The following is a 26,276-nucleotide window of genomic DNA, read 5'->3' on the forward strand; positions in this document are numbered from 1 at the left end:
CAGTATCTGATACCTGAATCTATCTTTTTTGCTGTTGTTGTTGTTTCTATTTTATTTATTTCTTTTAAAGATTTTATTTATTTGACAGACAGAGATCACAAGTAGGCAGAGAGAGAGAGAGAGAGAGAGAGGAGGAAGCAGGCTCCCCACTAAGCAGAGAGCCCGATGCGGGCCTCAATCCTACGACCCTGGGATCATGACCTGAGCCGAAGGCAGAGGCTTTAACCCACTGAGCCACCCAGGTGCCTCCTTTCTTTCTATTTTAAATTAATCTCCTTGCCCAGATCTTTTATTCTTTATTTACTTATTTATTTAATCTTTGTCCACTTTACTTATTTATTTATTTATTTAAAATTAATCTCTTTGCCCTAGGTGGGGCTTGAACTCAGGATTCAGAGATCTATAATTGCAGGCTCCAGGTGCTCCAATTTTTAAAATTTTATTTACTTATTTATTTTTGATAGCCACATCTTTTAATGCACCTGCCTCCTTGAGACAGCAACATCTTCTTAAGCTGAGGAAGATGAAGGACGTTTTTAAGAAGATTTTAAAAAGCTCGAAGTTTGGCCAAAGGCGCTCCTTCAAGCTCCTGCTTAAGTGCGCATTTCCTCTTGGCTTTAAGGAGATGTCCTTTGGCCAGAAGGGCTGTTTTTTTGTCTCCAGTCTACGCAGACCCAAACTTTTTCTCTCATCACGTGCCTGGCCCGAGCCAGTCGGCTGCTCCGTAACTCGATCACTGTGACTGGCCTCCCCCAGCCACCGAGGAGCCGCGAGGGTGGGGAGCCGCGCAGTGACAGCAGCCGCCTAGGTAGGGGCCGAGGAGAAGGGGAGGCGAGCGTGGGCTGTGGACCGGGACCTCGGAGGAGCTGGGACACCGGCCCCTGCAGAGGTGAGCGGGAACTGCCGGGGAGGGAGCTGTTCGCCACCGTCTGGGCGCTTCCGAGTTCCCTTAAAGAAAGATAAAGTGCGTTCTTCTCCCCTCTGCTCCCTCTCTGTCCTCCTCCATGTACAAAACAGGTGAGATTTGCCTCTGATCATTGATCTGGGCAGTCTTCTTGCTGCCCAGAGCCTCCGACAAGGCCCTTGCTGATGTCTGCAGACTGCCTTTGTGCCATCCCCTCCTCTGTCCTCTTGTCCGGCTAGCACCTGACAGTCTGTCCTGTCAGATGGTCAGGGTTTGGCTTCACAACCCTGTGTATAAAGGGCAAACTCTCAAGTCAGAACTCCGAAGAGGAAAAAGCCAACTGCAAGTCTGTTGGGGAAGCCACAAACTGCTTCTCTGACCTGTCGGATCACCTGGAAGGCACATAGCCAATTTTAAGTCTTAAAACAAGATCAAGGTGTGAGCTTGGGCATGGGCAACCGTGTCCAAGCTGTCTTGTTGCCACATACAAAGATGTATCAGTGGTTTCAGAATTACTGGCCGTTCCGTAGTTCCCGGGAAGGACTCCCACAAAGCTTCCTGGGTGAGAGGATGCAGTCTGTGTGCGGCGTCGATGGGGATGAACAATAAGGCTGGTAGTTTCCAGGGGCTCATACGGGCCTTTGGGGCTTCAGGCAAGCAAGACAGGATCCAGACTGTGGTTTGCTTCAGTTCCATGTGCAGTTCCAACCACATCTCTTACGTTGAGAGATCATAATTCTGAAATCAATTTGATAAAATGGAAAAGCTCTGAACTTCAGCCTCTGGCCATGGAAAGAAAAGGCCTTAGTCCTAGGAAAAGGTGCTGATAGCTTGAAAGCAAATATTGGACACCTTCTGAGGGCAAATACAGTGCTTTTTTTTTTTTTTTAAGATTTTGTTTATTTATTTGACAAACAGAGATCACAAGTAGGCAGAGAGAGAGAGGAGGAAGCAGGCTCCCCCCTAAGCAGAGAGCCCAATGCGGAGCTCGATCCCAAGACCCCGAGATCATGATCTGAGCTGAAGGCACAGGCTTTAACCCACTGAGCCACCCAGGCACCACAACACAGTGGTTTTTATTCAGTTCTCCTTCTTTCCTTTATTCAACAGATACTGAGTGTCTGCCACATGGCAGGTTTGTGGACCTCACAGTAAACAAACAGGCAGGCTCATTTTCACAGGCACACTATCAGGCGGGACAGGCCGTTCTTAAATGATACACATACCCCGTAGAAAAGGCAGGGAAGGGAACCTTGGTAGAACAATCCTGAGTCTTTTGGCTCAGAGTCTCATCTTTCTTTCGGGCATTTCGTCTTCTGGAGTGAGAATCTTTTCATCTACAACAGCCTCACTTGTGCGCAGACCTTGGTCACAGCAGCTCCTCAAATCTTCCTCACCACAGGCTTTAAGCTGGGCAACTACATTTCCGGTCAGTGTCCTCACCCCTAGAGACGGCCCGCTCAGCTTTTTCCAAGAGGATGAACAGCCTGAGAGCAGAGGCTGAGGTGGTGGGATTTCTTGCCCTCCTGTTGGTCGCTCTCTCCCAATGTCATTTCCCACTTACGAAAGAGAATTTGTGCTCTTCCAAACACACACTCGGTGCCCAGCGAAGTCTCAGGAAGCCGGGATTTTCCCAGAAACTGTGGAGTCTGGAGTAAGTCAGTTCTGCTCATTGAGGCTAATCTTTGCTTATAAAATAGAAGCGGTGGATTAGACAATCAACGAGGTTTCATTTGTCCTTTTTTCTCCTTTGAAAGTAAATAATTCTAATAATTTCACAGTATGTTTACGAAGAAACAGTACATAGTCATGTAAAGATGGTATATCTTACACCTATAAAATGGGAACCCTCATCAACCATGCAGAATATTCAGGGACCTAGAATCTGAAAGAGGGACACCTGGGTGACTCAGTCTGTTAGGCGTCTGCCTGTGGCTTAGGTCATGATCCCAGGGTCCTGGGATAGAGTTCCGCATGGCTCCCTGCTCAGCGGGGACCCTTTTTCTCCCTTTGCCAGCCTCCCCCTGCTTGTGCGCTCTCCCTCTCTCTCTCTCTCTCTCTGACAAATAAATAAAAGCTTTTTAAAAAAAATCTGAAAGTGTCAGGCTGCAGAAAAAACTTAAAGTCTCTACCCCCACCCTCACCCCATTCCTCTGTTCTGTCTCTTGTCTGTATTCAGATTCTCAAGGTCATGAACATCAGCTTTAGCCTCACTGTATCATTTTCCTAGACCGAGAATTCTGTAATAAATAGCTTGTATAGTCAGAATCAAAAGAACCATACTTAAAAAGTATCTAATTTGGATAATCTGCTTTCAAAAGAACCATACTTAAAACGTATCTAATTTGGATAATCTCACAATATGTATCAAATTCCCTTTAAAGGGGAATCAGTTCATTGTTACGAAGTATTAGAATATTTTTCTTTGGTGACTTTCTTTCTTTCTCTTCCCTAAATGCATTCCCATCCTATGCAATTTCATATTCTCCTCCTACATACTTTCTCACTTGAAAAATCAAAGCTATACAGTATTACTTTATTAAATAGGGCAAGAAGCATCTCCTATTCATCTTTGTATCTATCCCCTATGGCTACCTTTGTATCCTTCATACAGTAAAGGTTTCTTGAAAGAATTATTACTATTTTAGAGAAAACATGTTCTGTTTTCCCTCTGGTATTAAAACACAGGCGCGCGTGCTCACAGTAGCTAATCCATTATTCATGGCTGATAGAGGCTGATCTCATTCCTTTGTGTTCCTTTACAACCCTGATGCCCACTCTGCATGTACAACATCAGCACATTCTACACTTTTTGCAGACTCAGTTGGTATAATAAGCACTGAAATCAAGTTCTGCCACTAAATACCCATGTAATTTGAAGCTGAACACTATGCCCCCATGTCTTCCAGTGGAAAACGGTAGTATCTGACTTGAAGGGCTCTGAGATCACGTCTAGTTGTTAGATGGGAGACTTTAGAAAGGTAAAGGAAAAGGTCAGAGAGAGAAAGCACAATAAAAATGGAGTGATTAGGGACGCCTGGGTGGCTCAGTTGGTTAAGCAGCTGCCTTCGGCTCAGGTCATGATCCCAGCGTCCTGGGATCGAGTCCCACATCGGGCTCCTTGCTCATCAGGGAGCCTGCTTCTCCCTCTGCCTCTGCCTGCCATTCTGTCTGCCTGTGCTTGCTCTCTCTCCCTCTCTCTCTGACAAATAAATAAATAAAATCTTTAAAAAAAATGGAGTGATTATAGCACCTGAACATATTAAATATTAATAATTGTCATTGGCTTTATTTGCCAAAATCTCTAACTTGAGCATTCCTACTGGTAGTCAATGTTAAGGAACTTCTGTGGTTGAAGACACATCTGCCTACCATGTTTGGGGACTTTCCTAGAACCTTCCCACAGACTCTGTCCACTTAAAACTGAAAACACATCTGCCAGCAGGTAGAGAGGCACAGAAAACAAGCTGCTTTGGCATAAAATATTCAGCAGAATATAGGGTTGTGCAGCTTAGAGGAGTCAGTCACCTATGTAAATATCTTGGGAGATAGTATGTGGGCGTATTAGCTTAGCCAAAGAACACATATTCAGAAATGCTTCTTTGCCTCCACTGAGATCAGATGTGGACAGAAATATGTTGGGACTCCTGCAGCCAAAGAGGCCTTCCCAGCACCAGAAGATAAACAGTCACCTTTCCTTTGGCCAGAAGGTTTACCCAGAGCCAAGGGTTCCCGGGTAGAACTTAGATATTGGCCTCTCATCACTCAGTCCGGTGGCACTCAGTTTCCATCTCATGGACACAGTGGGCATCAGCACTCTGCCTTTGTTTTTTGTTTGGTTGGTTTGGTTTTTGTTTTTGTTTTTTTTTTTAAGACTGTATTTATTTATTTGAGAAAGAGAGAGTACGCACATGAGTGGAGAGAGGAGTAGAGGGAGAGGGAGAAGCAGACTCTGCTGAGCAGGGAGCCTGATGAAGGGCTCCATCCCAGGACCCTAGGATCATGACCTGAGCGGGAGGCAGACACTTATCCCACTGGGCCACCCAGGTGCCCCAGGACTCTCTCTGCCTTTGGAATCAAGCAGAGTTGCCTCCTTCCAGGGTCAAGGTCTCATGGTACAGACAGTCATCCTCATCTCTCTTAGTTCTTGTTTTTAATTTTAATATCTGGTTCTGTTTATTTATACTTTAGACCCAGTCTCCATCTCAAAAGAGTTTGAAATAGCTTCCAATAAAGGATATATATAATAGAACAGCTGCAAATAGGTAAAAACTGGTAAGAAACCATCCGGCACAAATAAATACCTTTCATACTGTTCTGAATTGTGATCTGTAGAAAAAAGAACCAGAAGCTTTACTGCTATTGCTCTTCTTTTGGACCATGTAAAGTTGTTAACCTTTCTCCTGATCCCCTCTGCCTCCCCCTCCCTGTCACCGCAAAAAAAGGAGAAGAAGAAACAAAGCACTGGTTCTTTTTTTTTTTTTTTAATGTTATGTTAGTCACCATACAGTATATTAGTTTTTGATGTAGTGTTCTATGATTCATTGTTTGAGTACAACACCCAGTGCTCATTGCAATACATGCCCTCCTTAATACCTACTGGGACCCCTATTCCCCACCCCCTTCCCCTCTGAAACCCTCAGTTTGTTTCCTAGAGTCCACAGTCTCTCATGGTTTGTCTCCCCCTCTGATTTCCTCCCCGCCTTCATTTTTCCCTTCCTTCTCCTAATATCCCCTATGCTATTCCTTATGTTCCACATAGAAGTGAAACCCTATAATTGTCTTTCTCTGCTTGACTCCATCAGAGTTACCTTTAATAATCTAATGAAAGTTGTGGACCTTTCTATCCTGAAGAATGAATATGGAAAAAATTGGCCTATACTTTCAGGGGAAACAGACTTCTCAAAGGAATTGAAATTAATCTGATTTTTGAGAAAGGGAAAGCTAATTAAAGAGAGAGCTAATTACTCTACAAATCTTCAATAAAATGTTTCCGACAAATGGGCATTGAATTTATTTTAAAAACTTTTAACAGGGGCGCCTGGGTGGCTCAGTTGGTTAAGCGACTGCCTTCAGCTCAGGTCATGATCCTGGAGTCCCGGGATCAAGTCCCGCATCAGGCTCCCAGCTCCACGGGGAGCTGCTTCTCCCTCTGACCTTCTCCTCGCTCATGCTCTCTCTCACTGTCTCTCTCTCTCTCAAATAAATAAATAAAATGTTTAAAAAAAAAAAAAAACTTTTAACAGTTCTGTAATTTTCTGAATAGGTAAAAACATACTCATGGTACCAAATTTGAAAGGCAGGAAACAGCATATAGTAAAAAGATAGCCTTCCTTCTACCCTGTCCCCCAGTGGCCCGGTTCACCTCACCAAAGGCCACCATTGTAAACAGTTTCTTAGATACTCTTCCAGCAGTAGTCTAATATTCTATGTATTATCCCATGCACACTTAAACAGGACACACACACACACACACACAAATATTCCATGCATTGTTTTTTTTCCCACTTAATACTTCTGGAGAGTACACACAAAGTTGCCTTATTCCTTTACTGGATGAAAATTGTTTCACCATTGGATGCAATATAATTTACTTAACCAGCAGCTATTGATGGACATTTAACTTGTTTCTAATCTTTAGCCATTAAAAACTGTCACATTGAACATCTTTATACATACATCATTTTTTATATAGGACTGTATAATCAAAAAAAATCCCGCAAAGTGTATTTGAGCATTAAATTTAACTCTGAGCTTAATCGGCAGCCGAAGCAAAAAGGCACACGTGGAGGGACCAAAATGGATTGCCTCAGTTTTGTTTTGCATGTTACAAAAAAGCATACTACTTCTTCCAAAGAGGAGAACTGTGCACTAATTTCTATGTAGAATTTAGCATCTGTATATTCATATAAAGTACATGGCTTCCTTTGGAGAATGAAATAATGGAGTAGGGAATACTTTCAGTGGCAGTAGTGATATTCATGTTCATACATCTATCTTGATTTTTTAAATTTTTTTTTAAGGTTTTATTTATTTATTTGAGAGAAAGAGTGTGAGCGAGAGAGAGCATGAGCAGAGGGGAGAGAGAGGGAGAAGCAGGCTCCCGCTGAGCAAGGAAACCGATGCAGGGCTCAGTCCCAGGACCCTGGGATCAAGAATGTCCAGAATAGGCAAATCCAGAGAGACAGAGAGTGGATCACTGGATGCTTAGGGCTAGAGTCGGGGCGGAAGGAGAAAAGAATTGGAAATTGATGAGTAAAGGGTGCAGGGTTTCCCTTTGGGACAATGAAAATGTTCTAACATGAATCATGGTGATGAGTGCACGACTCTATGAACATACTAAAAGCTGAATGAATGCACATTTTCTTTTTTTTTTTTAAAGATTTTATTTATTTTTTTGACAGAGAGAGATCACAAGTAGACGGAGAGGCAGGCAGAGAGAGAAAGAGAGAAAGAGAAAAGAGAGAAAGAGAGAAGAGAAAGAGCAGAGAGCCCGATGCGGGACTCGATCCCAGGACCCTGAGATCATGACCTGAGCCGAAGGCAGTGGCTTAACCCACTGAGCCACCCAGGTGCCCCTGAATGCACATTTTCAATGGGTAAATCATATAGTATGTGAATTGTGTATCAATAAAGACATATATTTAGGATTTTATTTATTCCTTTGGGAGACAGAGAGAGCACCAGCGGTGGGAGAGGCAGAGGGAGAGGAAGAACCAGACTCCCCGCTGAGCTGGGAGCCTAACGTGGGGCTCCATCCCAGGACCTTGAGATCATGACCTAACCTGAAGGCAGATGCTTAACTATCTGAGCCACCCAGGAGCCCCAAGACATTTTTTTTTTTTTAAGATATTGTCAGAGAGAGCACAAGCAAGGAGAGCAATAGGTAGAGGGAAAAGCAGGTTCCCCACGAGCAAGGAGCCCAGTGTGGGGGTCGATCCCAGGACTCTGGGATCGTGACCCCAGTAGAAGGCAGATGCTTAACTGAGCCACTCAGGCACCCCATGTTATCTTTTAAAATTTATTATTATTATTATTTTTTAAAGATTTTATTTATTTTTTTATTTTTATTTTTTTTTTTAAAGATTTTATTTATTTATTTGACAGAGAGAGATCACAAGCAGGCAGAGAGGCAGGCAGACAGAGAGGAGGAAGCAGGCTCCCTGCTGAGCAGAGAGCCCGATGCGGGGCTCGATCCCAGGACTCTGAGATCATGACCTGAGCCGAAGGCAGTGGCTTAACCCACTGAGCCACCCAGGTGCCCCTATCTTTTAAAATTTAAATGCCTTTATTGAGGTACACCCAGGTGGCTCAGTGGGTTAAGCATCTGCCTTCTGCTGGGGTCATCGGGCTCCTTGTTCAGCGTGGAGCCTGGTTGTCCCTCTTCCTCTGTTGCTCCCCTGCTGGTGCTCTCTCTGTCAAATAAATAATATCTTTTTAAAAAAATGAGAACAAATACAATTTTATTTTTTATTTTTTTAGAGGTTTTTATTTATTTCTCAGAGAGATAGAGAGAGCACATATAGGCAGAGGGAAAGGGAGAAGCAGGCTCTCCGCTGAGCAGGGAGCCCAACATGGGACTCGATCCAGGACCCTGGGATCATGACCTGAGCTGAAGGCAGCCACTTAACTGACGGAGCCACCCAGGAGTCCCTAAATACAATTCTAAAGTCCCCTCAGCCTTACCAGCAGAGCATGTGATCCAACTGTTGGATTGTTGCCCTGCTGATGGGTGAGAAATAATTTGTCATTGTAGTTTTATTTTTTTTAATGTTTTATTTATTTGAGAGAGAGAGACAGAATGAGGAGAGGAGCAGAGGCGGGAGGGAGAGGGACAAGCAGACTCTGCACGGAGTGAGGAGCCTGATGCCGGGCTCAGTCCCATGACCCTGAGATGATGACCTGAGCCAAAACCAAGAGTTCGCCCCTCCGCTGACTAGGCCACCTACGCGTCCCCTCTCATTGTAGTTCTAATTCCCATTTCTCTTATCATAGAGGAGGTTCAGCATCTGTTTAGTTCAAAGTGCATTTACATTGATTTCCTTTTATCATATGTTACATTCCTATATATGTCTGTTTCTGGACTTTCTCATGCATTATATATGTCTGCCTGTTCATGTGCTAGCACCACACTTACTAGAGCTTTGCAATAAGACAGGTAGTGAGATACTCAACAAAATCAAGCTGGCTGGCAACTCAGGGCAAGCACCATCCCCAGCCACCCAAATACCAAATCCAGGCACTGTCTCAGGCTGCCATTTTCCTGGAGAAACCATGGCATTGTTTCAGATACGGAGAAACGCTTTAAGTTTGTTGCAAAAACACTTAAGAGGAATGCCAGGAAGCTACTGGAAAAGGCCAAGATTAAAAAGGGCATTCATAAGGGCACACACAAGTTGCAAGAATGCATACCAAAGGGGCGCCTGGGTGGCTCAGTGGGTTAAGCCGCTGCCTTCGGCTCGGGTCATGATCTCGGAGTCCTGGGATCGAGCCCCGCATCGGGCTCTCTGCTCGGCAGGGAGCCTGCTTCCTCCTCTCTCTCTGCCTGCCTCTCTCCCTACTTGTGATCTCTCTGTCAAATAAATAAATAAAATCTTAAAAAAAAAAAAAAAAAAATCTAAAAAAGGCCTGTTAATTTAAAAAAAAAAAAAAAAAAAGAATGCATACCAAAGACACAACCCATCAGAAAACCCAAGCAATTTAAAAAAACAAGAACAAAACCAAAAACCAAGCAATTAATTTCTTGAGGTTAAGGCCTAAAGTTGATGCCATGGCAGCCTGGGAGCAAACTGCAGTGACAATGAGCAAAGGCAAATCTGTGGCAGGCGTCGTCCTCACTATGGGTGCCGCAATGAGAGGAGTATGAAGGCGGACAAAAAAATTTCTGCCTGGAAGGATAAATAGCATAGATCTTTTGAGAGAGAATGAGATAGAGAGATCACTCACATTCACATCACTTATTGCAGTATTTTGTTATAACTGTTCTATTTTATTGTGACTAATCTCTTATTATGCCTAACTTACCGATTAAGCTTTATTACAGGTGTATACGTGCATAGGAAAAAGCGTAGGACATGAATGGTTTAGTGCCACCTGCAGCTTCAGGCACCCTCTGGGGGTCTTGGAATGTATCCCCCACAATTAGGAGGGGACTACTGCATCCAAAAACAGTGAGGATTTTACCTTTCTCTTCCCAATTCTTTACCTTTGCTTATTTTCTCTTGTCTAATTGTGTTGATGAATGCCCCATTGAATGTTAAAAGTAGTGCTGAAGGTGAACATAATTCTTTCGTTCAGGACTTTAATAGGCCTGTGCTATCTTGAATTTTGTTCCAGCTCCACCCCCGGTTCCTCTCTACTCCCATCCTGAGGCCTTTCCTGCCATTCTCTTCTCAGTTGCTGGACTTCAGCCTGTATTGCTAGGCTTGCTTCCAGCTGGACTATGAGCAACTTGAAGGCGGTGTCCTTCCTGTGGTTTTCCCAGTGTGCTCTGCAGTACCCATGAAAGGCCATGGGGCCTGGTACAGAGTAGGTCCCAGTGGATCGTGCTTGTTTGATTAAATTAGGTGGGTTGGATTTCATGATGTCGTTGGTATCTCCCCCAGTGGGTTGACTTAGGGAACTTCCGTTCTGTAGCAGTGCAAACTTCTAGCTTCTGCTTTCTGCCAAGAAGAAGGGATGGGAGTCAGGACTGAGTGAGAAGACGTTTGCCAGAGCCAGCCTGTGCCCCATAGACCTCAGGTGATGGCCATTCCCTTGACCAACCCACAGCACATAGCTTACGTAGCCGGGGTTGACAGTGAAGTCTTCCAGAACCACATCAGGAATGAGTCCAAAATGCAGTTTCTTAGCCTCTGCCCTAAGAGACTCTGATTTGGAGTGTAGCCTGGAAATCCAGGTTTCGACCAATCCCCGGGTGACCGATGTAGGAGTTCCCGAGGTCCATCTGGGCCAACACTGGCCCAACGAACCAGATCCGCTGATTCATCCCCTCAGTGTACATGGGCTATGCACGTCCTGTGTGAAGGCCCCAGGAAGGGCACACCAGAGAGCCCGTCCTCATGGCCGTTACAGTCCCCCAGCAGAGATCACACAACCGGGGACCCCATTGTTATTCTCATTTTATGGTGAAGGAAATCGAGGCTCAGAGAGGACATTTTGACCAAGGTCATAAAACCAGTAAGTGACAGACCCATTGATGATAGAACCTTGAGAAAGGTGTCAGATTTCCAGACTCACTGTCTAATGATTCCTGCATGTAAATACACCGTTCATTCAAATCCTGTTGAACAGGTTACAAAATGCTTCCATTTCAGTCAGTGTTACAAAAACAGCCCCCGTGTGTGGTAGCCTGAGTTCACAGAGGTTACACTAGCTGTCCATGCAGATCATGGGCCTGGCCCTGGCTTCAGTCCAGGTGCCTTGGGGCTGTAGGCCATCAGCAGTTAGGGTGCCGTGGAGGTACAGAGGAAAGCTTTCTCCTGAATGAGACAGGGTTGTGCTGAGGCAGGGAGTAAAGCTATTCCAGGGGAGAATTTGTCACAGTTCCTCCTGTAGAGAACCCTTTCCTTGCCGATGGAGTCCCCCACTGCCAACTCTGATTCATGTTACCTGTGCCCACACCAATTCCATCTCCAGATGTGGGAGCCCAGACAGAGGTTATCTGACTCCCCAGATGGTTTTAGTCGGTAGCCAGCTTTAAAAAACTACACCTAGCCATTCCCCTTGACATTCTTCAGTCAGTCTTTACACTTGCTTGGTTGCCTCTGAACATGACCTCATGACTCACTGGTGCTTTCTTGTTCCAGATGAAGGGAGAAGCTGGAAGAATGCAACACAGTGACAAGCCAAAACAGGTAACTCCCGGCACCCCACCCACGGAGCTAGTGAGAAGGCAGCCACTGGCTCCTTCCATAGCTGCCCGTGCTATGTATCTGGGGTCTCCACCAAGGTCTAGGGGTTGCTGACACATTGGTGGTGTGCTCATTTCAGTAGCTGGGCAAAGACCACTGGATTCCCAGCTGCCGTGTAACTCAACTCCTTTGCCCATGCGAGGTAGCACGACGCCAGGAGAAGACCTAAAAAGCCTGATGGCCATCTTCCCATTGTCTCCTGGCCCCGAGGAATGCCCCGTCCCTCAGGCCTTTGAAACCACCCCTTTTTATAACTGCTCTGGAGATAGGAGAAGCCCACTGGAGGCTGGAAACTGGGGTTGGGAACCAACCCTTGACCCCAGCTGACTTCTGAGCTGACTTCTGCCCTGTGCTCTTGCATGGCACAGAGACCTTTGGCTTGTTTATAGTCCTTTCACTTGGGCTGCCAGAGAGAGATGACACAATCTCACCCCCAAAAAAGTAGCTACTCTTCTATGTGAAATTGAGGTTTTTTATTTAATTTAGCTTGATCTGATTACACGCAAATGAAAAATTCCTAGCGAGTCTGGAAAAGTTCATGAAAAGGGTCCTCTGAATACTAAAAAAGGAATAATTGCCAAGCCCGAGTTAAATGTCTGGCAAGCTTGAGGGTGAGTGTTCCATGGCCTGCTTAAAAAAACAAGTTCCCCTGATTGGTCCATCCAGCCCTCAAGGAGAGAGGGGAAAGTTCATTTCCAGAGCTCAGGACCCTGAGGGGCACTAGTTTCAAAAACTTTTCACTGGCCACGGAAAATAACTTTGTTATTTTCAAAATTTTATTGAAAAGTTTCAAAAACTTCTCACTGGCCACGGAAAATAACTTTGTTCTCTTTGGTCTTTCGATCAGAAGTGCGAGAAGGTAACGCTGAAGGTAAACAGACGGCTCAGTCCAAACAGCGTACTGCCTCAGAGCTCCAAAGTCTGAGTTAAAACATGGTGTCCTGTTAGAGCAGCTTCCTGCAGCCAACCGCCCCTGCGCCTGTGTCCCTGGTCCAGCTCGCTGACTGCAGGAGAACTTCGGGCACACAGCTGCAGGGACCAGCCAGCTCTCTCCCGGGAAAGGATATAAGCAGACTCGGTCTGGGCTTCGAAATAGGAGAGGGAAGGGACGTTTGTCATTTCTGTCCACGGTACAGTGGAAATTGGTGACACAGCCAGTAGCATTTTCCTTCTCCAAATCTGGCAGTTTGCTTGACCATCAAGTTTGCAATGATCTCTACTTTAGACTTTTTGGAGGAGACTAGGTCAGGGACCGCCCAGTGATGGCCAGGGGTCCGTTCTTCCCCTTAGAACTGCTCGTTATCCTGGGCAGGGGCAACCCAGGCTCCTCCCACTAGAAGCAGAGGAATTATTAAAAGTCAGAACATGTGTTCATTTGTTCTTTTTTCTTCCTGAGCAAGAGGGGAATGGGGATGGGGAAAGAGGTGTGGCCCATGAACAGTTTCTGCAGATGTTTCTGTGCTGGCTGTCTCCGCCTTGCCTGTCCACTGGAATTAGCTGGGGAGCTTTAAAAAAAAAAAACAAAACAAAAACAAAAACAACAAAAAAGAAACAGAGAGACCCAGGTCTCACCCTGGAGACTCTTATGTAATCAGGCAGGGAAGGAATCTGGGGACTGGGATTTTTTTAAAAGCTCCCAGGTGATTCCAGTGCCCCGAGAATGGGCATCTCTGTTCCACAGGAGGAGTGGTGTTGAAGCCTCACTGCTGGGGAAGGCTTACCTGTCCTTCTCAGGGTGACAGAACTGCTAGTTTCTCTGGAGTCGGGTTTATTCTCTTCCTTTCTCCAGCCTTGAACTCTCATTTTCATGAACACACCCCTATACAGCCCCAGAGCTCTTGATAAGGAAGAGCCTCCCGCAGAAGCTGGGGAAAGGTCAGCAGATGTGTGATGCTGACGTGGTTGAGATACTGATCCCACATCTTCCCTGCCAGGACTAGTTGTGAGCTGTCTGTAACAGCAGGAGGCTCGCTGGGGCCTGACACTTTCTTGTCCTCTAGGAGGGACACCTCTGGGGCTCCATGAGGAGAACAGCTTTCATCTTGGGCTCTGGCCTTCTCTTGCTCGTGGCCTTCTGGAACTCAGTCACATGGTGAGCTGCCAGCTTTCCTTCACGACCTGGGGACAGTGTGCTGGGGGTCCTGAGGTGGAGCGTGTGGTAAGAAACTGTCCACCCTCCTGTCTTCACCCGGAAACCTCAATGACTTCTCTTCCAAGGCATCTTCAGAGATTCTGGGGCGCTTCTGGCTATTTTTGGCAAGCCCAGTGGGAGAGGCTGCTGTCGACATTCGAAGGGAAGGAGTGGGCCCTCTACATTATAGGTGAGCCTTCCAGACCGTGAGTGCTTAGGGTTTGGGTACACGATCACAGCTTAATTCTTTGTCTGTGGTTTTCTTCTCTACTTTGAGATTTCTCAGCTCCTTATTCCAAGGAATGAAGACATTTATGACAGTGGTAATCCCAAAGAGGGCTAATCATAGGCAGTCTGAAATGGCTGCCTAAGGATTTCTAAGAAAAGAACCTGAGACTCCCCTCCCCCTGAAAATAGAAAAATTTAAAAACAAACCGTGTCTGAAAATGAATGCATGTTTCGAGTACCAGTCCTGCTTCTGGATGTCGGGTCCACAAGCACAGAGAGCCGCTCGATCTCCTGTGAGACTGTGTCCTCATCCCTGGTGTAATCTAGCTCTTGGGGCTTGACAACAAGTGGTCACTTAATATTAATATTTACTGATGTTGTGAATGACTCACAATAAGCCAAAGGAAATGTGGTGGAAGAACAAAGACATTTTAACAGGTATTTATATCAGCATTATCGACAATGGTGAATGTCCTCAATCACGAGTTCGTTCACACAAAGAATGTTAATGTCACTCTGCCAAATTTTTATGGAGGATATAGAGATACTTAAGATGAAGTGTTTATCTCATTTAAAAAACTATGTCACAGGGGTGCCTGGGTGGCTCAGTCAGTTAAGCATCTCCAGTTCTTGATTGGGGCTCAGGTCACGATGTCAGAGTCCTGAGATGGAGCCCGGTTTCAGGCTCTGTGCCCCGTGAGGAGTCTGCTTGGGATTCTGTGCCTTTCCTCCCTCTGCTCCTCTCCCCACTTACCCTGCCTCCCACGCATGCACTGTCTCTCAAAAAAAATTTTTTTTCTAAAAAATAGTAATAAAAGACTATGTCACAGTCTAGAAGGGGAGATAAAAAAAAAAGTGCCAGTTGTCACAAAGCAAAAGTACAAATAAAATGTCCTTGACAATTGTTTTCAGCTGGAAGAACTCTGAAAACAGGCTAAACATTAAATATGACAGGTTCAGTGCAAGCTGTCATTGAAGAGTCATTGAAAAGAACAATGTAGATTGCAAACATATATGGGGAAGTAGTGAGAAAACATTTGATACATATACATACATATGTACATACATATCTATATGTATGTATATATATTTGTTACAGTGATGGGAAAATTGCCTTTCACCCCAATGATAAGCAAATATGAAGGAGATCAAATTTTAAGTGTTACAGCTGGAAAAAAGTTCAAGATCTTATCTTGTTGGGGCTTTTATTCTGTATTCCTTCAGGAGCCTTTGGATCTACAAGGAGGCACTACCTTGATGGTTGGCCCACTAGGCAACCACCAACATAACATTATTTTTTTCCAAATTAAGAAAGCATGTAATTTTCTGAGAATAAAAGTAAATACATGTTCGTTGTTAAAAATAAACATCAGACAATTCCAATAAGCATAAAGTGAAAGTCACCCACTCATATCCAAGAAATAACCAGTTAATATATTAGTATAAGTCGTATAAATAATGTGTAAATTAGTATAAATATAGAAGAGTCTATATTGGATATATGGTTGAACTTAGACAATACCAACTATTTTTTTATTCTTTTTTCATTGAATAGATTGTGGGCATCTTTCCATGTCAGTTCGTTTAAACTGACTTTACTATTTTAAGCTGCCCAGTCTAGTCCGTTATATAGAGATACTCTCATCTGTTTAGTCCATTCCCTATTAATAGACACTCAGGCTCCTTAAGGGTTCTATTGTGTTTGTTGTTTGTTTGTTTGTTTTATGTGGTAATGGCTATATATGTGTATGGACATGTGTGGCCTTTTTCTTTTTCTCCCCCCCCCCCAACCCCCCCTTTTCTGTTGCTCTTCTCTTCTTTGGATACTGCCAGATTACTCCCTAGGATGCTGTGTTAATCCTGTTTCCCCACAGCACTGGCCAAGTGTTTTTCAGGTCCCAGTGGACGCAGGCACTGGGGTTTCTGGTGGGAGCAAGAAGGGTACAGGAAGAAGAATACGGAGACACAGAGTTAAGTAAAATGCCCTTGGCCCTTGGGATATTTAGAAGGAGGCGGCAAAACACAGACAAAGTTACTAGTTCAAGAGTTAGGTAACATTGTATTGTTATTCCAATAAGAGGCAATCCTAGTGGAGAAAGTGCTTGTTTGTTTATAGTCAGAGATCAGAGATTCTCAGAATGACTTTACAGGAAAGTGGGATGCGGAGAAAAAAAAAAAAAAAAAAGCCCTATCTAAATTTTGCAAGTGTGGATCACCAGTTTGCTAAAGTATCCTGCAGAGCATCAGTGCTGTGGGATGTGAATGGGTGGGGTGGCCGTACAATTTTTCATCCAAAGAGGAACATTTGTGAGACTAGATGAGGTGGTGTTAATAATTATGCTAGACTGCCTGATGTAAATTCAAACTGTCCTGAGCAAACGAGTACAGGGCCATCATGTTCGTAGGTGTTCTGAGAAAATAGAGTTCCTGGGTGTAAAAAAAGATTGGGAAAGGCTGGGCTTAATTAACCAAGTCAAATGGGTTTCTCTTAGAGCCACTAGCAGGCTATTCTGGACCATGGCTTTCCAAGAAAGTGGGTATGAACACTGTTTAACCAAGGATGCCTTGAGAGATGAGTTTTCCACTTTGGGAACTGCTGGCTAGATACCTGAACTCCCACTGCTTAGTTCATAGGGTCATAGGGATTAAGGTTCTGACTGACTCCTAGTCTAGTGTTCATTAGGAACCCTGTTGTACCAAGCACTTCCTCTGCTTCTCCCTCCCTTGGGAATTCATAAAGTGTTCAGTGGGCACAGACTCCCAGCTGTCAACCTAAATTTATTTGTAGTTTGTTTATTCATTATTATATGGATTTTATATTTATTATAAATTTTATTTCTATTTAACAATTTTTTTTTTTGTCTTCAACAACCTAGAAGGTTGTGGTCTCCATTTTACAACTAAGAAAATAGAGACACTCCTTAAGTGACCTGGCCAAGTTCCCCCAGCTAGTCGGTCACCCCAGGACTAAAGATAAGACCCTCTAGGGGCGCCTGGGTGGCTCAGTGGGTTAAGCCTCTGCCTTCGGCTCGGGTTATGATACTAGGGTCCTGGGATTGAGCCCCACATCGGGCTCTCTGCTCAGCAGGGAGCCTGCTTCCTCCTCTCTCTCTGCCTGCCTCTCTGCCTACTTGTGATCTCTACCTGTCAAATAAATAAATAAAAATCTTTAAAAAAAAAAAAAAAAAAAGATAAGACCCTCTGGCCAGGAGCACCAAGACCTCCCCAGCAAGGGACCGCCTACCACACAGCCTTGGTCCCGTCAGGCTGTGTTCTGTTAATAGATGTGCCGTGAGAACCCAAAGTGCCCTGATTGTTTCCTTCTGCTCCCTATCCTCAGGTGCTGCCCAAGTACCAGTTCTGCTCTTCTGGGCCTTCAACGGGCTTCTGCTGGTGGTTGACACAACCGGAAAACCTAACTTCATCTCCCGCTACCGAATTCAGGTTGGCAAGAATGAACCAGTAAGTGTGGCAGTGGCTTCTCCGGGTCAAAGCATAGAGGGCGTGAGCAAAAGCCACACTCACAATGCTCACCACAGGCCTGGGAGAGAGCACGGCCTCTGCGAGCCAAGGTACTGTGTAGAAGGTTGGAGAGAGGAAATAATCTGCCCCAGATCTCAGAGCCAGCCAGGCAGGACAAATATCCTGGTCCTCTCATTCCCATCTGTGGCTCTGCACCTGCCTGCGCTGCCCCACAGCACTGCGATCAGCATTTTGGGAACCAGAATGTTGGGCTTAGCCTGGTACCTGGCTGAGTGCAGAGACAGCAGGCAGCTTCCCCCTCAGTGGCCAGGGTAGGGACGGCCATGGCCAGATGACGAAAACACGGAGGACAGCTGTTGGCACAGTGGCTGGCCCACGATGGATAGAGAGATGTGATGTGTGGGCGGTGGCTGCTTTCCAAGCAGGTCCTCCTTCCCAGTCATTCACTTCAACTGTGGGTGTGTAGCTTATCCACAAGAAGCCAGTTCTGGACCCTGCTTACAGGGAACTCCTAACCCAGTACCCAGGTCTTCCACTTAATGGCACTGGAAGGGAGCCTCCCCCCACACCCGCACCCCTCCTACCCCTCCAACCCTCCCACCCCCACCCCTAGACCGGCCTTCAGCCCAGTCTCCTGCTTGTGCTTTGACAACCTCCAGGAGCCTTTTCTTATGCAACAAGTTCATTCTTAACTCCAGATTCTTTTCCCAGCTCCACCTGAAACCACACTTTGGCTCCCTTCCCAGAGAACACGTCTTCTAAATGCCTGCCCAGGTGCCTAGGTGACTCATCTCGGCATCAGGGCATTCTGCCACTGCCCAGCACTCCAGAAAGCAGAATGGGTGAAAAATAATGCCCTTGACCCAGGATTTCAGAAGAGCCTCTTCCTGAACCAGAGCTACTGGCCACGTGTGCTGGCTCCACTCATTTGAGACTGTCCCTGCCGGCCGATCCGGGGGCTTTCTCCGGGTCCAGCTTTGCAGGCATGGACTGGGGCTGATGTCAAAGCCAGTGCGGGGCTGTTGAGAGCCTGTGGTGTCTCTGTCAGACCGTGTGGTCTCCTCATTAGGCACCACGGAGTAAATGCTCAAGGCCAGGGACTGTCCTAACCTTCATGGTTCAGATGAGGAAATAGGCTCTGAGGTGTGACATGGGTAGCTGATACACGCTCCAACTCTCTGACCCCAGGGCTCATGCTCTCACCCCCAGGCCACATGAGCTCTCAAGAGTATCACCCACCTTGACAACATTCATGGTGACAGTCTACAGTGGTTGGAGAGCAACACAGGGAAGGTCTTTTTGCCTGCTGTCAAAGCCGAGGTTCAGAAAGGGGCCATGACTAGCTCAAGGTCAGAGTGTCACTAGGAAACAGAGCCTGGGCCCCTCATCAGACTCCAGGTCTGGTGCTCCCACAGTGTGGGCCTCCACAGGTGCCCAGCCCCCTGCCCTGTTTGCTCTCCTGCTCTCCTGGACAGCTGGTTTGCATCTTCCCCTCCCTCCTCACATCCCCAACACTTCCTTCCCTGACCTCCAGGAGGAGGAGAGCCTCGCTTCCTCCTTCACTAAGCAGAAGAAAGATCCCACTGGCTCTCTCCACCTCAGCCCTCGAGCAGTACCTGCAACCAGGCTGTTTGAAAGAGTTGTCTGTAGGGTTTCCAGCTCCTCTCAGTCCACTCTTTTCACCCAGCATATTGTAATTAGAAAAAATAGTAAACATAGATACAGAAGTTGAAACAAAGCAGTACAATGATCACTCATTCACATGTTGCCTGGATTCACCACTTTTAAACATTTTACAGTATTTGCATTATGTAGATGTAGAAATACAAATACGTACGCACCTGTAATTTTTAGCTTAACCATTCGAAAGTAAGTTCCAGACATTACAGATTCCCCTGCGGTGCTTCAGCCGGTATTTCCCTGATAACTGCAAACCCACCATCTCACCTCTTGTGTGAACCTGCTCAGGTCAGGCCCTCACCGTCCCCCCTCCACCCCAAGTGCTCTCAAAGGTTCCTCTCATTAGCCCTAGCAGGCTTGTCTTCACAGGGGCTTGTCTCTGCATTCGTATTGTATATTCTCCTACCTGGCTTTCCGCTTCTCCTCCCATCTTAGTGGCTGCTCCTTCACGGTCTCCCTTCTGGTGTCTCCTCTTCTCCCCCGCCTCTTAATGCTAAGCATCCTGGGGTTCAGGCCTTGCTCCCCACCTCCGTCTTCACTCCCTCATTTTTCTCTTCCAGTGTCATGACTTTAAATACAGTCTATATGCCAACAGCGCACAGATTTCTATCTCTAGCCGGGGCTCTCTTCTGAATTCCAGGCTCGGATTGCCAAAGGCCTCTTTGACATCTCCCATCCAGAATGTCCCCAAGAGAACTTTTTTTTTTTTTTTAATATTTTATTTATTTATTTGACAGAGAGAGAGAGAGAAAGAGATCACAAGTAGGCAAAGAGGCAGGCAGAGAGAGAGGGGGGAAGCAGGCTCCCTGCTGAGCAGAGAGCCCCATGCGGGGCTCGATCCCAGGACCCTGAGATCATGACCCGAGCTGAAGGCAGAGGCTTAACCCACTGAGCCACCCAGGCGCCCCCCCAAGAGAACTTCTGATCATCCCCTCAAAGTCTGCCACCCACATTCTGGAAGGGAGTTCATGGCAGGGCCGCCCTTCACTACCCCCACTGGTCCGAGCGGTCATTCTCTTCTGCCTACAGGACTGTTCTCACTCGTCTCTCTCGGTCTAGTCTTACTCCTCCAGTCTGTGGTCAGCGCAGTGGCTGGAGTAATCCTGTGAGAGTTTGTCACTTCTCTTCCCATCATGACCCCGCATTTCCCTTGTATGAAAAGCCAGTTTTCCCAATGACCTACAAGGCCGTCTGTGCTCTCGCGCCTCCCCACCATTTTGGCCTCACCTCCTACTTCTCACACTCCTCTCCGGTCAGAGATGCCCGAGAGGTGCAGACAGCCTTTCACCAGCTGTGCCCTTAGCCTGAAGACCCCCTGCAGCTCTCCTTTCCCTCACCTTCCTCCTCTCTTTGTTCAGATCTCACCATCTCCACAAAGCTCACCCTGACCATTCTATTTAAGATTACTGGCGCCAGGAATAGAAACTCAAGGAGGGGAGGAACCTTTGTTTTGCTCATGCTTGCTTCCCAGCACACAGGACACCGCCTGCAGTGTCGAGGGTGCTCAAGACCTATCAGCCGAATCACTGAAGGAGTAAACATGCGTGACACCCTCCTCTGGGTCAGGGTTTCCAGAAGGTTGTATGGCTTCATCTACAGGTGCTCCCAAAAAAGGTTGGCCTGGCCTGGCTTCACCGTGGGATGGAACTGAAAGCTTAGAGCGTGGATTCGAGTCAGTTAGTCCATGCCGTGCCGGAGAAAGCTGGAGGAAGAGCAAAGCTGAAGCCTGACGACCACTCAGAACCCCTCCAGCTCATGGGGGCAACTCAGGGAGAAACCCTTCTGACCAGTCCCCAAACTAGTTTGTCAGGACCCAGGAAGTGACCCGTGGTCATGCGGCTATTCCAGGGAGCCCCAGTGCTCTGAGGAAGGGAAGGGTCAGGTACTGATTCTTGGGCAAATGCTGGCTAGAGTATTGAGGCCCAGTATTGAGGGTGAGAGATTTTGGAGCCAGCTTGCCAGAGAAAACCTGGACAGAGTGCTCAGGCAGGTCCCCATCCTGACAGTCCCACCATGAAAACCAGGAAGACCAAGTCACAGGAAGTTTGGTCAGGACCTGGATAGGCAGTTCTCTAGCTCACCTTCTCTTCACTCTGGGCCTGGTCAGGGAGGCTGGGCCACAGGAGAGGGCAGGGACCTTGATCTCTGCACCTGATATGGTCAAGCCTCTGTGGATGAGGAGGGGCTCAAAGGCTGAAAAAGGGTATCAACCTGAGAGTTGACAGCCTTCTCCAAGCACCCCAGAGGCACCCTACAGTGCCTGTCAGGAGCATGTCTGGGCCTGGCTGGAGAAATGGGGAGAACAGTGGTGACACTTGGCAGGAAGAAGACAGGCTCAGGCTGACTTGGAGGCTGCTGAGAAGGGAGTTTCTAAAAGCAGGGTTATCACTGGATGGGCCACTCCAGGGCTTGGGCAGCAGCTGGGGGCTGCTGGCTATGGCCAGACGTCACACTGAGCATCCACCCCAGAGTGAGGGCCCCCTGTGAGAGGATCACAGTGAAGGTGTTTCTAGAATGGAAAGACCTCCTTCCTTACCTTGGGCAGGTGGACGCCGAGAAACTACGCCAGTCTGTCCGCACAGTTCTCTTCAACCAGTGCGTGATCTCTCTGCCCATGCTGGTCTTCCTCTATCCCATCCTCAAGCTGTGGGGAGACCCCTGCCGCCGAGAGCTACCCACCTTCCACTGGTTCCTCCTGGAGCTGGCTATCTTCACTCTGATTGAGGAAGTCCTGTTCTACTACTCGCACCGGTGAGCTGGTCCCAGCCCAGACACAGCTGGCTGCTCACTCTCCCAGGGCTCACTTGGAAGGGAGGAAATTGAGGCCTCAGAGCAACATCACCTGGCCTCAAAAGCCACCTCTTAGTTAATGTGGACACCAACTGTTTGTTCCACGACTGACAACTTGAGGCAACTGACAGAGGACGTCCAGCAAAGAAAGCCGCTGCATTCATGTGCAGTGGGGCGCTTCCCCATTTGTTTCCTTACTGAATTCTTTGTGGGCACCATTCCTGCCATCCCCACAGCTAGTACAGCTGAGGTAGAGGCAAAGAAACCCACCCCCAAATTATGCAGCATAAGAGGTGGGGTTAGAACGCAAAGGCAGGTCTGGGTGCCAATCCAATGTGTTTGCAACTTTGCTCCATAGGAGGAACTCTTAGCTCCTACCTTTGGTTTCTCATGGTCTGGTGGGAAAGGGAAAAGGGAGACTGGCAGATTATTAACTGTTAACTATTTTTCCAGGCTCCTTCACCACCCAGCATTTTACAAGAAAATCCACAAGAAACACCATGAGTGGACAGCTCCCATTGGCGTGATCTCTCTCTACGCCCACCCTATTGAGCATGTGGTCAGTAGAGGTCTCCTCTCCAGAGGCAAAGGGCAGAGGGCCCCAAGCACCTTCCCAAAGGCCTCCCACAGAGAATTAAGACCACAGTGGCCCTTTCTCCCTTCTTCCCATTCACCAGCTACCATTTATTGTTGACCCAGTCTGTGCTAGGCTTTGTGAGATGCCCAGCAGAAGTTATCTCCAACAGTAACTTGTCTGAAAGTTAAAAAGCTGAAGGACTCCAGTGAATCAAGGTCCTGCAACTCTTTCAGCTTCTCCAGATCTGAGTCAAAGAAGTCCTGCTGGTACCACCCTGGGGCAAAGTAGACACCCATTGGGTCCCCTCCATCTCCCTGGGACCCACCTTCAAAACAGCCCTCCCCTTGCAGGTCTCCAACATGCTGCCGGTGATGGTGGGTCCCATAATAATGGGCTCCCACTTGTCCTCCATCACCGTGTGGTTCTCCTTGGCCCTCATCATCACCACCATTTCCCACTGTGGCTACCACCTACCTTTCCTGCCTTCACCTGAATTCCATGACTACCATCATCTCAAGTAAGATCTCTTTCCCCACTGTGGGTCCTTGGGCAATAACCTTCACCTTCTCTCCTGGCGATTCCAGGAGCAGACATGACCCAGGTATCTTCAGTTTCCTTGTGATGGTACTAGTGGAGGGAGAGTTCTAGAGGTTGGCAGAATAAGGACCATGCTGGACCCAGATCACCTTGCTCTATTCCTTCTTCCTAACACTGGGTCTTCCTGCAGCTGTGGGTTTTTAACCTTTACTTAGGTCCTGGGCCCTTTGAGTATACCTAAGAATAGGTGTACCTTTGAGTACACCTAAGAATACTGCACACAATTCAAGGGGAATTGTCCATTTCTGCAGTGTAGTGGTTATCATGTCCACCTCACAAGGGGAACTGTCCTCTCTGAAAGCCTCCGAGCTTTTGCAAGTGTGGTCTACAAACCTCCAGCGCCATGATCACCTGAGATAACCTTGATAAAACACAGGTTTGGGGGTTCTGCTGCACATTGCTGAATCAAAGCGTGTGGGGCAGCAGGACATGCAAACTGCGTTTTAGTTAAATGTTCTGGGGGATTCTGATGGAGGTGGCCCCTGAACCAACCTGAACAAGCCAAGCTCTGCCACACATTCTGATTTGTGTGCGGCGGAGTCAGATAGCTTTTCAAAAGGAGAGCGTAGGTTGTCAGTCCAGAGTGGCCCCAGGCATGTGCACAACTCCCTGGGATGTTCTGATGGAGGCGATCAGCATGTTGGGGATGGGTGTTTGGGGTAGGAGGGCTTAGAAATGTAAGGCTAGCATGAATGAAAAGAACAGCACACCAGTCTCCCGCACCATCCTCTCTCCTCCAGGTTCAACCAGTGCTATGGGGTGCTGGGGGTGCTGGACCACCTTCATGGGACCGACACAGTGTTCAAGCAGACCAAGGCCTACGAGAGACACATCCTCCTGCTGGGCTTCACCCCACTGTCTGAGAGCATCCCGGATGCCCTGAAGAAGATGGAGTGAGACAGGGCCCCAGGGCCATCCTGGCTGTCCCCCCTCAGTGGACGGCTCCGGTGGCCTGAGGCATTCTGACTGCACCAAACTTGCTCCCCCAGCCATTCACTAATGACAGCACCACTGGTGCAGGGGGTTAGATCATCTTCCCAGAAAAGCAGGCCAAGGATGGGGCCAGGGCTCCCCCAGCTGCCCCTATTGTCCCTCAGAAGGAACAAGAAGGAGTTGGCTTAAGGAAGGGGGTAAAACAGCTCCCCAGAATGGAGGCCCGTGAGAAGAAACAACTTTTAAGAGCGGTCCTGGTGAGTCCCCCTGGTCGTTTTGCTGCAGAAGGGGAAAGATGACCCCAGATGACCTTTTTATGACCTAGACAAGACACAGAGAATGCAAAAGTGGTGGTGAGATAGGAAGCTACTGCCAGCTCTGGGAAGTCTCCTCCGGGTGCCAGGGGGTGAGGGAACCAGAAGGTATTACTTTGCCCCTTCCTATTGCTAAAAGCTTTTCTCATATCCTACTCTGGCCAGGGCTAGGACACCCTCATTTCCAAAACACACACGCATACACAGTCAGCTAACACAGGCCCCATTTCAACTCTACCCCATTGCAAACATCATCCCTCTATGAAAAGAAAAAAGCCTATCACAGAGCGCCCCTCCCTGGATGAAAACCGGGATATCAAAGAGATGCATGCCAACCCCCACCTTCAGCCAGATGTGGAAACACAGAAACCACAGGCCAAACCCTGCTGGCCTGCTAAGCTGGAGGTCCTTTTATCCACAGAAGGGAGGGTCAGAGTTCCTGACCTTTGGGGACACCCAACTGAGGGGGCTAGAACCCTCTCAGAAAAGGCAAGAAAAACATGGCTGACCAAAGGGCAAAACCCTTTTCCTTCCCCCAGATGACTGACCAGTTGTCTCAACACCATTTATTTCCAATGAAACTTTGTCAGGAACCTTATTATCTGAAACAAAACCGAAGACCTGCGTGGGCGGCGGCAGCCCCCGGCCTGGCCTTCCCTCAGCAGCCAGACGTTGTCAGGAACCCTCAGCTCCCAAGGACAATCTGAAGACCACCATTCTCAGTTACTAAATCCTTGTTATTTGGACTTTCAGCTGTCAAGAAAACCATCCGTTGTTTTATTAACCACCTTAATTAATACTGGATAGGGCCAAGTCTCCAGGCAAATCTAAGACTCCTTCCTTCCTATCAGCGCTACAACTCCAGACCTGCCCAGTGTACCAACTGGGCACTTACCAGTGTCCTCCCTGGCCTTCAAAACCCCACCCGCCCCATCCCCTAGTCTGGCCTTGGTGGGCCTGGCCCCATCCCCAGAACACCCATGCCCTGAGCTTAAGTCTAGCTTCTGGTGCACCCATGGTCTGAACTGCCGCAGCTGCTAGCCCGCACGCACAACCTATTCTTACAAGTAAACACTTAGGAAACAGCCCATCTTCAGTATACTTAACAGGGTAGGGAATGAGGAATGTGGAGGAGAAGAATGGATGCCTTTTTTCCCGTGAGGGCTTTAGACTTTGAGGTACTGTAGAGGGTCAAGAGGCTGACAGTCTCTCATACCTTTTGGCAGCCAGGCGGCTGGGCTCTGACAGAGGGGCCTGGGCCCGTGCTCTTCTTCACCAAACAGAATGGCCCTGAGGTTGGCTGAACAAGTGAGGCTTACGAAAAGGGAGACGTCACCAAATTCCCAACAGACCTTGTGAGGGTGAAAGTGGAAGGCATGGAAAATAAAATGATCTCTTAATTCCAGTAGGGGCTTCCATGTTTTCTCTGACTAGTCCGGACACTCCTAACCACATGACATCTGGGAGCCACAGCCGTGCAATAACCATCAGTGGCCACTCTGAGCATCCTTACCAGGCTGTGGAAGTAGGGTATCTGCCTGTCCCCAGATCCACCTACAGAAGCCCCGGTTGCCACCTTCTCGACTCTTCTTCAGCCCACAGAGGCAAGCAGTGGTCCTAAAGCACCTGCCCACGGAAATAATGGTGGAATTCTTTGGAAAACCACTTCTGCTTGGATGCTCCAGTGCTAAGCATGAGAGAGTGGTCAGATTAATGAGTAGGGAAG

The 26,276-nt window shown here is 47.5% G+C and overlaps 1 protein-coding gene across 1 annotated transcript; it reads left to right on the forward strand.

Annotated features, from left to right (window-relative positions):
• Nucleotides 1–754: 754 nt before the first annotated feature.
• LOC111141145 (fatty acid hydroxylase domain containing 2) lies at nucleotides 755–26,229 on the forward strand. The gene is made up of 9 exons (XM_022493497.1): nucleotides 755–889; nucleotides 11,713–11,760; nucleotides 13,818–13,909; nucleotides 14,035–14,138; nucleotides 17,517–17,638; nucleotides 21,885–22,090; nucleotides 22,583–22,688; nucleotides 23,057–23,223; nucleotides 24,044–26,229. The coding sequence occupies exons 2-9, from the start codon at nucleotides 11,713–11,715 to the stop codon at nucleotides 24,198–24,200; spliced, it is 1,002 nt and encodes a 333-aa protein (XP_022349205.1). The 5' UTR covers nucleotides 755–889; the 3' UTR covers nucleotides 24,201–26,229.
• Nucleotides 26,230–26,276: the final 47 nt, after the last annotated feature.

The sequence above is a fragment of the Enhydra lutris genome, unplaced genomic scaffold, assembly GCF_002288905.1.
Source record: "Enhydra lutris kenyoni isolate GAN:26980312 unplaced genomic scaffold, ASM228890v2 scaffoldscaffold5, whole genome shotgun sequence".
Taxonomy (NCBI): domain Eukaryota; kingdom Metazoa; phylum Chordata; class Mammalia; order Carnivora; family Mustelidae; genus Enhydra; species Enhydra lutris.